The sequence below is a fragment of the Choloepus didactylus genome, chromosome 13 (assembly GCF_015220235.1).
Source record: "Choloepus didactylus isolate mChoDid1 chromosome 13, mChoDid1.pri, whole genome shotgun sequence".
In the NCBI taxonomy this organism is placed as follows: domain Eukaryota; kingdom Metazoa; phylum Chordata; class Mammalia; order Pilosa; family Megalonychidae; genus Choloepus; species Choloepus didactylus.
This window is the reverse complement of record NC_051319.1, coordinates 13508291-13523080: the sequence shown is the minus strand read 5'-3', so window position 1 is coordinate 13523080 and position 14790 is coordinate 13508291. Positions and strand designations below refer to the sequence as shown.

Sequence of the window (14790 nt, the reverse complement as noted above, 5' to 3'; positions counted from 1 at the left end):
ATTTATCTAAGGACATGATACCTCTGTTGTACTCTTGGAATATTGTTTTCTATCAGTGACTATGTTTCTCAGCTAGGTTTCATTTTACTTTAGTCAGGGGTATCTTAAAAATCATAGATTTTTAAAGTAAAAGAAGGCCTATAAAGATCATATAGATATATTATCTCCCTCATTTTACATTCCTACCTTTTTATTCATTGTAACCCTTTCACTGTTTTGTTTATCTTTGGATCCTCAATATACAATCCAGAACCTAGAAAGTATTCTGTAAATACTTGTAAATTGGTTCAAAGAATTTAATTTGCATTAACTGCAGTAAGTCAAAATACATTCATAAGGTCTGATCTTAGTAATCTGAGTAATTAAATATCACCAGTGATTTTTTTCTCAACTTTTTTTCTCTCACCAGATTTGCATCTGCTGGTGATGATGGAATTGTAGTTGTGTGGAATGCCCAGGTGTGTATTGATTCTAAGTTGATTGTGTAATAAAGACATGATTGTATAGTTGAATATTCATTCATAAACATTATCCAGGGGTTATACCTGTATGTCCTTATCAGTATTTGAGACTAATTAATGCTTAGAATGTTTTATTTAGGCTGAATCCACTTAAAATGAGGACCAATATTTCATAACAAAGTAATTTTTTAATAAAATTTTTTCCTCAGAGACAAAATGTCAAATTATGAAAATAAAAATTTTTATTTTATTGAACAACGTAATTTTATTGAATAACTGTGCACTGATTCTTAAAATGAATCAAGTGTTGATTTTTGTGGGGGACATAATTTTCAAAATTGTAAGACAGCCTAATATAACATTCTTCTCATGTTTGGCTTTAAATTGCAATGTGATGGAAACTTAATTTTGTCAAAATATTTAAACCTTCACCAAACTTTTTCAGGGACTCTCTTCCTGATCCTTTGATGCTTAAATTATTCTTTTCTTAAGTATTTATCTTCTCATCCTTGTTTTCGGTGGTTATCTGGTCTGACTCTGCCACATCTTCATTTGTCAGTGACTCTGATTACGACTGAAGCAGTTCCTTACATTACTTTCACCACTTTCATGAAATTCTGCAACCTTTGAAAGATTTGCATTTATATTATATTTACATTGTATTTTTGAATGTTTACTATTTGGGACAGTCAGTGAGATGTAGATGAATGAAAACATTAGATGGATGGGAATAGATGTTGGTGTTAAGTAGAAAGAGAGGGAGTGGATACTGACTTCATGAGTGGTAAGTATATTAGTGGGTATGCATTTTTTTAATATCGTATTTTATTTCCTTCCACAACTTCATAGGTGTGAGCACTTAGGTAATGTATACTTGGATAATGAGGACTCCCTATTTTTTTTATTACAGATTAATTTACACAATTTTTTCTTAAAAGTATATGTAAAGAATATTCCTTTACATTTTCTACAAAACTATGGTAAAATTAACATTTTGTATTATAAAACAATTAAAGTTGGTTATGGCTATTCTTTCAGCACTTGTTTAGATTCTAATTGATTGCTTAAAAGTTGAATTATAATTTGAACAATTAAAATTAAAATGGAATGTATGTATTTTTTATTTTCTACATGGTGTTTCTTAGTATTGTCAGTCAAGTTTATTTAAGGTATGAAACATGAGCCTATTAACATTTTTATTGATATTTCAGACAGGAGAAAAACTTTTGGAACTCAGAGCACACACTCAAAAGATAACAGCTATTATTCCATTTCCTTCTTTGGAATCAAGTGAAGAAAAACATCAGCTGATTTTGACTGCCTCTGCTGATAGAACAGTTATTATATCCTTAAATCTGGAAGAGCTTGAAGTAGCTGTAGTGATCCTGGGGCCAATACATACATTTTAGTCAATAGCTTCTTGGAATCTGTTTGTACATTTCTGTTTTAGCAAAAATGAGTTTGTTCTAGCCATCTTAAGACATTTCTTAGGAGTATAAGGCATTTGGGGAACGGCAGATTGTAAATAGCAGGTTAAGGCTTATTATTGATAACAAGCCCTATGACTAAAGCTGTTCTTTACAGAAGTTACTATTATATCAAGTTGTATAAAATGGAGGAAAAGGGAGAAGATGGGTTTCAAGAATACTTATTTTATCATCTCAATTTGCTTTTCATTTTAGGACAACAAAGATAAATGAGTTGGACTGGAGAATGACTCATTTTTTTTTCCTTTTCATTGTAGAGCAAAAGAAACTTAATGGTCCCAACTCATAAGAAGCTTCATTATCTGAATCTGGCAGAAAAGTGAATTACCATCTGTTTAGTTCTTAATACTAATATTCATTACCATCTGTTTAGTTCTTAATACTAATATTCAGTACTTAAAAACACTTTTTAAAAAGTGAATTACTTTTCCTTTCTCCATACTTTTAGGAAAAAATTTAAAATATAACAATGAAAACCAAGTTTTATAAAGTGTTTATATATGCCAGGCATTGTTCTAAGTGTTTTATATGCATTAGCCCATTTAATCCTTACAATAGCCCTTTGAAGTAGGCTTATATTAAATTCTATTTAATATAATTTATATTAAATTTAAATTTATTTTTCCCATTTGCAGATCAGAAAATAGAGGCACAGAGAGGTAAAGTAATTTGCCCAGGGCCAAATAGCTAGTATAAGGAATGTTTGGCAAGCAGTCTGATTGCAGAATCAGTGTTCTGAGCCACTATATAGTACTGCCGTCATAAAGTGTTTTCTGTAAACAATTCATCCCTTTAATATCTATATGCAGAATTAAATTTGTAAAATCCATAGCCAACTGCTATGGATAAATGTAATCTTTCATTACTGTCTTTTTTGTTTGTTTGTTTTAAAGGGTATCAGAGATTAGTTTTCAAAAATCTGTGCTTGTCTGAAAGTTCTGTTTAAATGGTTTCAAGCATTATGAAATAAATTTTGGAGTCAGCCCAGGAATAGGTGTTTTCAGAGTTTTGTAGGACCAAGGCATATTTTTTGACATATTTTAAATGAGTTAATCAGCTGAAGTGGTTTCTAGACAGCTTGCCTTTGGATGAAAAAAATTCACAAAAAGGTTTGAAATGGGGACACTATTTTTATAAATGTTTTGTGGTGATTACAGTATAAAGTAGGGAAAGGCATAAAATTCACTCAGGTGTTTAAGTCAAGTAGCTTTATTACTACTGTTCAATTGAGGCAAATATTATTTCATGGACTAAAGCTCATGTTTTCTGGTTTATATCAGTATAATCTCTGCAAAAATGGAATTTAAATGTAAACATTCTTATATTTAATGTAATTTATATTAAATTTAAACTTAAATGAAAATATTAAAAATAAATATGAACTTACACTGAAATATATAAAAATAATATACTTTGTTTTTATCAGCGCATTCCTAAGACACTGTAGAAATATTATTTAGAAGTGATTATTAAATTACTGTTATAATACAGAGGTGAATAGCCCATATAATATCAGTGTAAATTTTATCTGTAAATGATAAGGTAGAGTCATTTCTTTTGCCAAATGCCTTTTCTAGTTAAAAAAACAATTTCACATGTCTTAATTGGCAGTTTCTTTTACCCAAATGAATTCAAAATTTACCCTGTTTGGGCCTTCATTATTAACTAACTTCCTTAATTAAATGCTGAGGTATTTGAATGTCAAATGCCTTACAAGTTACTGAATATTAAATGTTTAGTATATTAACTTTTAGGTGAATACTAAAGTTTTGGTAAAATATGGCCAGAAAACATTGTCCAGTGAACAGTGGGCACTTTTTAATGTGCCGGCATTTGCTTGATCTGTTACATATATTATCTGCTTTTCAAAACCATCCTAACTGCATTAAAAAAATGGAGACAGTCATTTGCTGAGCTTTGTGGTCTGTACCAAGTGCTATAAAACATTAGAGAAAGGAATGATCTGCATGGACTGATAGAATGAGGAAAAGCTATTAGATATTAGATATCAAGGACCATAAAAATACTTATATCCTTTGATTTCACATATATCAAAGAACACCCATAGGACAGAAAGGAAAAGCAGTAAAATAATGATTTTCTCCCTATAGTTAACGTTAATTATAGTTTTAATCCTAAAACATGCATGCAAGTTACATTTAAAGAAAAGAGAAATGGACTGAGCTGATCTTTCCTAGGATTGGAAAAGAGAAAGCACAGGGCAAGCAAGCTGTTCAGGGAGAGCATGGTGAGAAAAGGTGAATGGGGGGCTTCAGTTCAGTACCTACAGGGCTAAGCTCTGAGAATAAAGAGATGAATAAGAATACAACGTATGTTCACTGGAATAAGCTCTATTTTTTTAATAACTTAATTTTGAAATTTATACAAGAGTAGAGATAATAGTATCATTTACAGTCAGGTACTCATCATACAGCTTCAACAGTTATCAGTCACAGCCAATCTTGTTTCTTCCACATTCCACCCAGCTCCCAGATACCACATCAACACATCATAAAATGCATTAGAAGAGCACAGAGTGGCAGCAAGATGGCTGACCTGAGGTGCCCAGCAAGCTTGTGTTGGGTTTTGGGGAATAAAGTTGGATATGAAACTGGGACCCCTTGATGGAAAGTCTTCAGTTTTGGAACATGATTAGTGTTAAGGAGAATACAGGGTACTTCCATGATGAAGTAACATTTAAACTGATGCCTGAAGGACAGACGGAAGTCAGATTGGTGAAGGGAGAAAGGGAAGAACATTCTAGCAGAAGGCACGGTTTATGTAAAAGCTGTGACAACAACAACAAAAAAAACGTGGCTGTTAAAGAAACTGAATAGAGATTGCTGGTGGTAGCAGATGCAGTTGCTAAGTGGAGAGAGTGCCTTGAGATACTGAGAAGGTGAGCCAGGGCCAGAACATGCCGGGCTTTGTCAGACGTGACATGAGGTCTGGTCTGTTTCCTAAGAGTCGGAGAAACTGGAAGCCTTTTAAGCAGACAAGTAAAATGACTAGGTTTGCATTTTTTAACGATATCACTGCTGAATCTGTAGAGACAGAAAGTTGATTAGTGATTGCCTCTGGCTTAGAGGAAGGTGTGGAGAAGAGGGACTAGACTGGGACTGTTAATGGGTATTAAGTTTATTTTTGAAATAATGAAAATGTTCTAAAATTTCATTATGGCTATGGTAGTACAACTCTGTAAATACACTTAACATCATTAAATGGGTGTACTTTATGGTATGTAAATATCTCAGTAAAGCTGTTAAAAATTTTAAAAAATGAAATAGAATATAATGGAAATAACTGAAGGCATTGAACATGGTAAGATTAGTTCGTGAAATCAGTTTCAATTTTTAATACATACATATTTATGTATGTATATTTAAATGTGTTCTGAGTTATGATGTAAAATGTATTTTTTACCAAAGGAAATGATGTAAAAAGTTTGAAAATCATGATTAAGTCAGACTTATGTTGGACGTTTTATGAAAGATCCTCTAATTATTGTAAATATACTGGTAATAGAAATACACTATTACTGTCTTCTTTGAATCAAGATAGCAGTAGTAAATCATGCTATGCACCTTGCAGAGAAATTTCAATAAGTGTTAATGGATGTGATAGTTTTTAGTATAAATACTTTATGTTTAGTGTTTATCGGATTATGGTAGACCATTTTGGAGAATAAACCTTAAAATTTAAACATTTGCAATATTTAATGCCTGTGTAGCACCTCAGACCATTCATTCTGTTGACATTTTAAAAGTTTGATAGTAAAGTTTACCTCAAACTTATGTTAGATCATAGCCTCTTCTGCTAAGGTGATAAGTCACTAAATGAATTAGTTTTTGTAGTAATATAACAGTAAGTATTTTATGTGTTATTTAAAGATTTCTAACTAAATATATAATATTTAATTGTTATATCATAATTAAGATTTTAAAATTCTGTGTGGAAGTTATTTCTTAACATTAATTCAAGTATGGGATTGTGATACTGGCAGACAAGTTCAGAAAGTATCGTGCTTCCAGTCCACTGTAAAGGTAAATCTTAAGCAGATATGAGTTTTTCTAGTAATAGTTTGGTTTTGCCTCAGAAAAATTGTTCAATAAATTAGATGAAATTAGTGGACATCTCTGATAGTCATCTTATGCCACATGGTATTCTAAATATTAATTTAGTAAAGTTCTGTGGAGAAAGTACCCTTTACTTTATGTTTGTCATATCTAATTTAAAATGAACTGTTTTTGAAGAAGTCATTAGAGTACTGACTTGATCAAATCTTTATTTTGCATGATTTGAAAAGAGTCCCTTTTTAAAGTCCTTAAAAAAGATTCTTGCTATGTAAAAAACTGACATCATTAGGTTTCAAATGAAATTATTACATGAGTTGAAGGAACAGAAAAGGAGAAAAATTTGTGTTTTTGGGGAAGACTACTTCGGTGGACTATTTCATAAACTGGTTAAGGAACTGATCATTAAAAAGTGTCTTATTCCAGTATAGTGAAAGTATTTTTTAAAGGAGTTTTACTTTAATGCTAATCATCTAGGCAATTGTATTTATTTAATCCTGCTATTGTTCTGATTCACATAAAAATTATTTAAAATAGCATTGCACTCAACTTTAGTTCAGACTTAAATTCAGCAGTTTTTAAACAGATAAATTATTGAAGAAATTCAGCTGACTAATAAATGTAAGAAATATTTATTTTTCTGACTGGCAAAGGTTTTTGTAGGTTCAGTATTAACAAAGAGATGGTGAAACTGGCATTTGTATTGCTGTTGAGAATATAAATTGATATGATTGTTCTTGGAGGTAGTTTGGCATTGTGTATGAGTCTAAAAAGTGATTACATGCATTAATCAGTGATTCTACTTCTAGAAAACTCAAGGAAAAAACTCAGAAACTTGGGCAGAGATTTGTGAATAGAAATATATATTACAGGTATATTTTATAAATGGATAATTGGCAATATCCTAAATGTCTTATAGAAAAATGATTAAATTATGATAGACATATGTGCTAAAAAATGGTATTTTCGAAGAATATATAAAGAGTTTGGAAAATGCTAATGTTAAAATGTTGAGTAACAAAAACAATATATTATCCTCAACAACTGTTTCAGTTCGTTAAGCTGCTGAAAGCAGATGCCATAAAATGGGTTGACTTTTAACAATGGGTATTTATTAGTTTGCAAACTTACAGTTTTGAAGCTGTGAAAATATCCAAATCTCAGCATCATCAAGATGATAACTTTCTTCCTGAAGCCCAGCTGTCCATGATCCTGGACTTCTCTGTCACATGACAAGACACATGGCAGCATTTGCTGGTCCTTCCCTTCTCTTCTGGGTTTCCTTGCTTTTGGCATCTTTCTTCTGTAGCTTTCTCTCTCTTTGTCTCAATTTCATTTTCTTATAAAGAACTCCAGTGAGAGGATTAAGATTCACCCTGAATGAGGTGGGTCACACTTTAACTTAAGTAGCCTTCCCAAAACATCCTACTTAAAATGGGTTCATACCCACAGGAATGGATTAGCTTTAAGAACTTGATTTTCTGAGGTAAATACAGTTTCAAAGCATCACAACAACATACTAACCAAATCCAGCAACACATAAAAAGAATTGTATACTGTAACCAAGTGAGATTTGTCCCAGGAATGCATGTTTGGTTTAACATCTGAAAAATCAGTCTAACATACCGTATTAATACAATAAAGGATAAAATAATGTGATTATCTCAATAGATACAGAAAAAGCATTTGACAAGTGGCAAAATCCTTTCATGATTAAACCATTCAACAAACTAGGAATAGATGAGAACTTCTTCAATCTAATAAAGGGTATCTGTGAAAATCCCACAGCTAATATCATATGTAATGGTGAAAGACTTAGTGAATGTTTTCTCCTCAATATCAGGAACAAGGATGTGTCTTCTGAGCACTTCAGTTCAACTTTGTACTGGAAGTTCTAGCTATGGTATTTAAGCAAGAAAAAGAAATAAAAAGCGTCCTTGGAAATAAATAAGTAAAACTATCTCTATTCTCGGGTGACACAGTCTTATATATATAGAAAATCCTGTATCCACAGTAAAACTATTGGAACTATTTAATGATTTAGCAAGATTTCAGGATAAAAGATCAATGTGCAAAAATGAATTGTATTTCTATATACTAGAAATGAACACTGAAATTGAAATTAAGAAAACGTTTACAAATCATACAAAAGAATAAAAAACTTAGGAACAAATTTAAAGAAATGCTAAGCAGCGTTGTTAATGTAATTGATGCCAATGAACTTTACAGTTAAAAATGGCTAAGTTCAATAAGCTGTACGGTTAAAAATGACTGAGATGGCAAATTTTATATTACCTACGGTATGGCAATAAAAAAAGGTTGAAAAAAGTCAATGTCAAGTCTTGTACACTGAAAACTAGAAAACATTGTTGAAAGAAATTAAAGAAAATCCAAATAGATGGAAAGACATCCCATGTTCATGGACTTGAAGATTTAATATTGCTAAAATTACAATACTATCCAAATTGTTCTACAGATTGAACTCAGTCCCTATAAAAATCCCAACTGGCTTCCTTGTAGAAGTTGAAAAGCTGATCCTAAAATTCATATGTAAATGCAAGGAACTCAGAATAGTCAAAACAGTCTTGAAAAAGAAGAACAAAGTTGGAAGAGTCACACTTCCCAACTTCAAAACTTACTGCAAAAGTGGTTTGATTTGCTGAGTCCTCGAGCATGGGACTTGCCCTTATGAAGCTCATTACCACAAAGGAGAGTCTAAACTTGCATGTAATGGTACCTAAGAGTCTCCCCCTGAGTACCTCTTTGTTGCTCAGATGTGGCCCTCTCTCTCTCTAACTGAGCCATCTCGACAGGTGAACTCGCTGCCCTCCCCCCTACGTGGGACCCGACTCCCAGGGGTGTAAATCTCCCTGGCAATGCAAAATATGACTCCTGGGAATGAATGTGGACCCGGCATCGTGGGACTGAGAGTATCTTCTTGACCAAAAGGGGGATGCAAAATGAGACGAAATAGTTTCAGTGGCTGAGAGATTTCAAATAGAGTCAAGAGGTCACTCTGGTGGACATTCTTATGCACTATATAGATAACACCTCTTAGGTTTTAATGTATTGGAATAGCTAGAAGTAAATACCTGAGACTACCAAACTCCAACCCGGCAGTCTGGACTCCTGAAGACAATTATATAATAATGTAGATTACAAGAGGTGACAGTGTGATTGTGAAGACCTTGTGGATCACACCCCCTTTATCTAGTGTATGGATGAGTAGAAAAATGGGGATAAAAACTAAAGGACAGTGGGTTGGGATGGGGGGATGATTTGGGTGTTCTTTTTTCACTTTTATTTTTTATTCTTGTTCTGGAAAATGTTCAGAGATAGATTGTGGTGATGAATGCATAACTATGTTATCATATTGTGGACAGTGGATTGTATACCATGGATGATTGTATGGTGTGTGAATGTATTTCAATAAAACTGAATTTAATGAAAAAAAAAAAACTTACTGCAAAAGTACAGTAATCAAGACAGTGTGGTTACTGGCATAAGAAAAGACATAGAGACCAATGAAATAAAATTGAGAGTCCAGAAATAAACCCTCACATTTATAGTCAATTGATTTTTGACAAAAGTGCCAAAACCATTCAATGGGGGAAAGAATGGTCTTTTCAACAAATACTGCTGGGAAAAACTGGATTTCCACATAGCAAAAGGATTAAATAACTAAAAATGGATCAAAGATCTAAATGTCTGATCTGAGACTATAAAATTCTTGGAAGAGAACTTAGGAGTAAATCTTCATGATGTGGTTGGGTATATTAATAACACACCAAAAGCACAGCAACAAAATAAAAATTTGACAAACTGAACTTCATAAAGAATTAAACTTTTGTGCTTCAAAGGACACCGTCAAGAAAGTGAAAAGAACCCATAGAGTAGGAGACAATATTTGCAAATTGTGTATCTGATAAGAGACTTGTATCCAGACTATATAAAGAACTCTTACAACTGAACAATATAAAGACTAATCACCCAATTAAAAATAGAAAAAGGACTTGAATAGACATTTCCCCAAAGAAGATATACAAATGGTGAATAAGCACATGAAAAGAAGCTCAACATTATTAGTCATTAGAGAAATTCATGTCAAAGCCACAGTGAGATACTGCTTCATGAACAGTAGGATGGTTAAAATCTAAGACTATAGGGGTTGGTGAGGACGTTGAGAAATTGGAACCCTCATACATTGCTGATGAGATTGTAAAAATGGTATAGCTGCCTTGGAAAATGTTCGGCAATCCTGAAAAATATTAAACATAGAGTTACTGTATGATCCCGTATTCCCACTCCTAGGTATATATCCAAGAGAAAGGAAACGTATACATATAAAAACATGTACATGTATGGGAATTTTCATAGCAGCATTATTGATAATACCCAAAAAGTGGAAACAACTCAAATGTCCATCTATTGAAGAATGGATAAACGAAATGTGATATATCCATACAGTGGAATATTATTTAGCAATAAAAAGAATGAAGTGCAGATATTAAAAATTCAGAGTATTGACAGAACAGGGCCTCTTCACATACAAATTTTATTGAGTATTTTAAACTTTTTTTCTCCTTAGGGTTCACTGTGTTGTGCAGTTCCATGGATTTTTTTTTTTAATTTTTTATTCTAGTATCATATATATAACCTAATATTGTCCCATTTAACCACATTCCAGTATATACTTCAGTGCTGTTAATTACATTTACAATGTTGTGCTACCATCACTGCCATCCATTACCCAAATTTGCTATCATACAAAATAGAAAATCTGTTCATTTTAAGCCCTAACAACCTATTTCCTAACTCCATCCAGTCTGCTAATAACCTATATTGTAGATTCTGACCATGTGAAGTTGCTTACTCTACTTATTTCATGTCAGTGAGGTCATACAATATTTGTCCTTTTGTGTCTGGCTTATTTCAGTCAATATGATGTCTTCAGAGTTCATCCATGTTGTCACATGTATCAAAAATTCATTCCTTTTTTCAGCTGAAGAATATTCTGTTGTATATATATGTATATCATTCATGGGTCAACGGACACTGGGTTGCATCCACCTTTTGGCAATTGCAAATAATGCTGCTGTGAACATCAGTGTGTAAATATCTGAGTCTCTGCTTCCAGTTTTGGGAATTACGTACCTAGAAATGGGATTTTGGGGTCATATGGTAATTCTATGCTTAGCTTTGTGAGGAACCACCAAACTTTCCTCCATAGTGTTTGTACCATTTTACATTTCTACCAGCAGTGAATGTTCCTGTTTCTCCACATTCTTTTCAACACTTGTAATTTTCCATTTTTAAATAGTATCCATCCAACTGGGTGTGAAGTGGTATCTCACGTGGTTTTGATTTGCATTTCCTTGATGGCTAATGATGTTCACCATGCTTTCATGTACTTTTTGGCCATTTGTATATCTTTTTTGGAGTAATGTCTTTGTGAGTCTTTGGCCATTGGCCATTTTTTAAAAACTGAAATATAACATATATACAGAAAAGTGATTAACTTTCAAAGTACGATTTAACAAGTAGAGAGCAAATTTCAAAGAAGGTTATGGGTTACAGTTCCATAATTTTAGTTATTTCCTTATTGTGAAATATAACATATGTACAGAAAAATAACTTTCAAAATACAATTTAACAACTAGCTATAGAGCAAATTTCAAAGAACCTTATGGGTTACAGTTCCACCATGTCAGTTATTTCCTTCTAATTATTCTAATATACTAGAAACTATATATATACACACACACATATATATTTATATATACATATATATTTGTATAAAGATTCAGTGTTTGTAATCCTTTCTCAAATCTTTTCTTGTCTGTTGCTACCCCTCCCTCTCATATGATCACTTTCTCAGTCTTCAGGGATATCTAGGCAGTGACCACCCTAACTTGTACATATTGAAAAAGGGTATCGACATTATGGGTTAGGGGGATGCATCTGGTTGATTTTCTTGAAGAGGCTGTTGCTTTTGGGTTTGGGGATTTATCTGGCATAGGAACACTCTGGAGGATTTAAGTTTCTGAAGAACAAACTTAGTGAGTGAAACTTCTGTAGAGTCTCAGATAGGGACCTAGGTATTCTTTAGTATCTTCAGGGTTACTGTTGATTAGGGTTTGGCTTACTGTGGCCATTTGGAATATCTAGCTGGGGCTTACATAAGAGAAACCTTCAGGATAGCCTCTTGACTTTATTTGAAATCTCTCAGCCACTGAAACCTTAGTTTGTTGTCTTTCTTTTCCCCGCTTTGGTCAAGAAGGGATTCTCAATCCTTTGATGCCAGGGCCACACCCATTCCTGGGAGTCACATCTCACACCGTCAGGGAGACTCACTCCCCTGGGAGTCATGTCTCACATAGGGTGGAGGGTAATGAATTTATTTGCAGAGTTAGGCCTAGAGAGAGAAAGGCCACATCTGAGAAGAATGAGATTCTCTTGAGTTGACTCTTATGCATAATTATAGGTAGGCTTAGCCTTCCCTTTATAGCCATAAATTTCATAAAAGCAAGCCTCAAGATCTAGGGCTTGACTTATTAAGTAGGGGTTTCTTGTTTTCACATAGCATTTATTAAGTAGGGGTTTCCTAAATTTAGAGCATACGTTCTGTCCAAGATAAGCAATCAGTGTCTTACATTGTCTTCACTAGTTGTACAATCATCATCACAACAGTTATCATAACCCAAAACACCCCAAAGCTCTTATCAGCCCCTGATTGTTTATCCCTAGTATTAGTATGGTACTGGTAAGATATTCCTATTAAATATAGTCTAAATATGCAATAGGTAGTTTTTCCCATATCCCACTCTATTGTTAATCTTTTGTACCAGTGTCATACCTTAGAAGTTGATCATGTAAACACTTATTTATATTTGTAGTGGTAATCTGTGGAATACATGCCTTTAAACTACTATGTTCAATCCTGTTTACCTTCAGTGTGGCACTGATGCTTATAATCCCATGAGCAAACTGTTATCACCCCAATCCATTTCCCATAACTTTAAGTTCACCTTCATTAACATGTTTGTACATACTAGGTAATCATTCCCTCTTCACTAGCTTCTGTCTGTGTCTAGGTTCCCTATATTCTACATTATAAAACACTGATTTTACGTTGTTCTCTCCTTTTGTGTCTGACTTATTTCACTCAGCATTATGTCTTCAAAGTTCATGCATGTTATATGTTTCAGGACCTCTTTCCTTCTTACTGCTGCATGGTATTCCATCATATATATATATATATACCACATTTTGTTTATCCACTTGTCTGTTGAAGGACACTTGGATTGTTTCCATCTCTTGGCAATTGTGAACAATGCCACTATGAACATCGGCATGCAAATGTCTGTTCATGTCACTGCTTTCAGATCTTCTGGGTATATACTGAGAAGGGGAAATGCTGGATCGGAGGTTAACTCAATATCTAGATTTTTGAGGAACTGTCAGACTGTCTTCCACAGCGGCTGTACCATTATACAGTCCCACCAGCAGTGAATAAGAGTTCCAGTTTCTCTACATCCTGTCACCATTGGTAGTTTCCTGTTTGTTTAACGGCAGCCATTCTTATTGGTGTGAGATTATACCTCATTGTTGTCTTATTTGCATTTCCCTGATAGCTAATGAAGATGAACATTTTATCATGTGTTTTTTTAGCCATTTGTATTTCCCCTTCAGAGAAATGTCTTTTAATATCTTTTGCCCATTTTATAATTGCTCTGTTTGTACTATTATTGTTGAGTTGTACGATTTCTTTATATATGCAGGATATCAATCACTTATCAAATATATGGTTTCAAATATTTTCTCCCATTGAGTTGGCTGCCTCTTCATCTTTTTGACAGTCTTTTGAGGCACAGAAGCTTTTGATTTTGAGGAATTCCTATTTATCTATTTTTCGTTTTGCTGTGTGTGCTTTGGGTGTAAGGTCTAAAAAGCTACCTCCTATTACTAGGTCTTGAAGATGTTTCCCTGTATTATCTTGGAGCTTTATAGTACTGACTCTTATGTTGAAGTCTTTGATCCACTTTGAGTTAATTTTTGTATTGTGTGCTGGTTTGAATCTATTATGTCCCCCCACAAAAGCTATGTTCTTTAATGCAGTCTCATAGGGATGGACTTATTAGTATTTTGTTTAGGGTGGAATGTTTTGATTGAGTGTTTCCATGGAGAAGTGACTCACCCAACTGTGGGTGAGACCTTTGATTAAATTATTTCCATGGAGGTGTGGACCACACCCATTCAGCACGAGTCATGATTAGTTCAGTGGAGTACTTAAGAGAGCACAAGAGCTGACACAGATGCTGATGTTTGGAGACACTTGGAGATGCAGAAAGACATTTGGAGATGCTAAGCTAAGAGGTGAAGCCCAGAGTTTTTCCCATAGAAGCTAAGAGAGGACCCACAGACACTTAGAGAGAAATGCCCTAGGAGAACAAGCAAAGATGCACAGGAGCTGAGAGAGAGAAGCTAAGAAAGACAGAAGCCCAGAGAGACATTTTGGAAAAAGCCATTTGAAACCGGAACCTTAGATCAAAGGACCAGCAGATGCTAGCTGCATGCCTTCCCACCTAACAGTGGTGTTCCAGATGCCATCAGCCTTTCTTCAGTGAAGGTTCCTCTTGTTGATGCCTTAGTTTGGTCACTTTTATGGCTTTAGAACTATAAATTTATAACCTAATAAATCCCCTTTATACCAGTCCATTTCTGGTATTTTGCATAATGGCAGCTTTAGCAAACCAGAACATACAGGGT

At 33.7% G+C, this 14790-nt stretch overlaps 1 protein-coding gene across 3 annotated transcripts in view; it reads left to right on the top strand.

The window, feature by feature from the left end:
* Positions 1 to 14790, top strand: part of WDR41 (WD repeat domain 41) — a 97541-nt gene that overhangs the window by 27172 nt on the left and 55579 nt on the right. For all 3 annotated transcript variants that reach the window (XR_005211397.1, XM_037801631.1, XM_037801632.1), the window contains exons 3-5: positions 410 to 458; positions 1673 to 1804; positions 5929 to 5991. Coding sequence is in view for 2 of the 3 variants with exons in the window: in XM_037801631.1 (XP_037657559.1) it covers positions 410 to 458; positions 1673 to 1804; positions 5929 to 5991 (244 nt within the window). In the remaining variant the exon portion in view is untranslated. The remainder of the gene's footprint in view (positions 1 to 409; positions 459 to 1672; positions 1805 to 5928; positions 5992 to 14790) is intronic.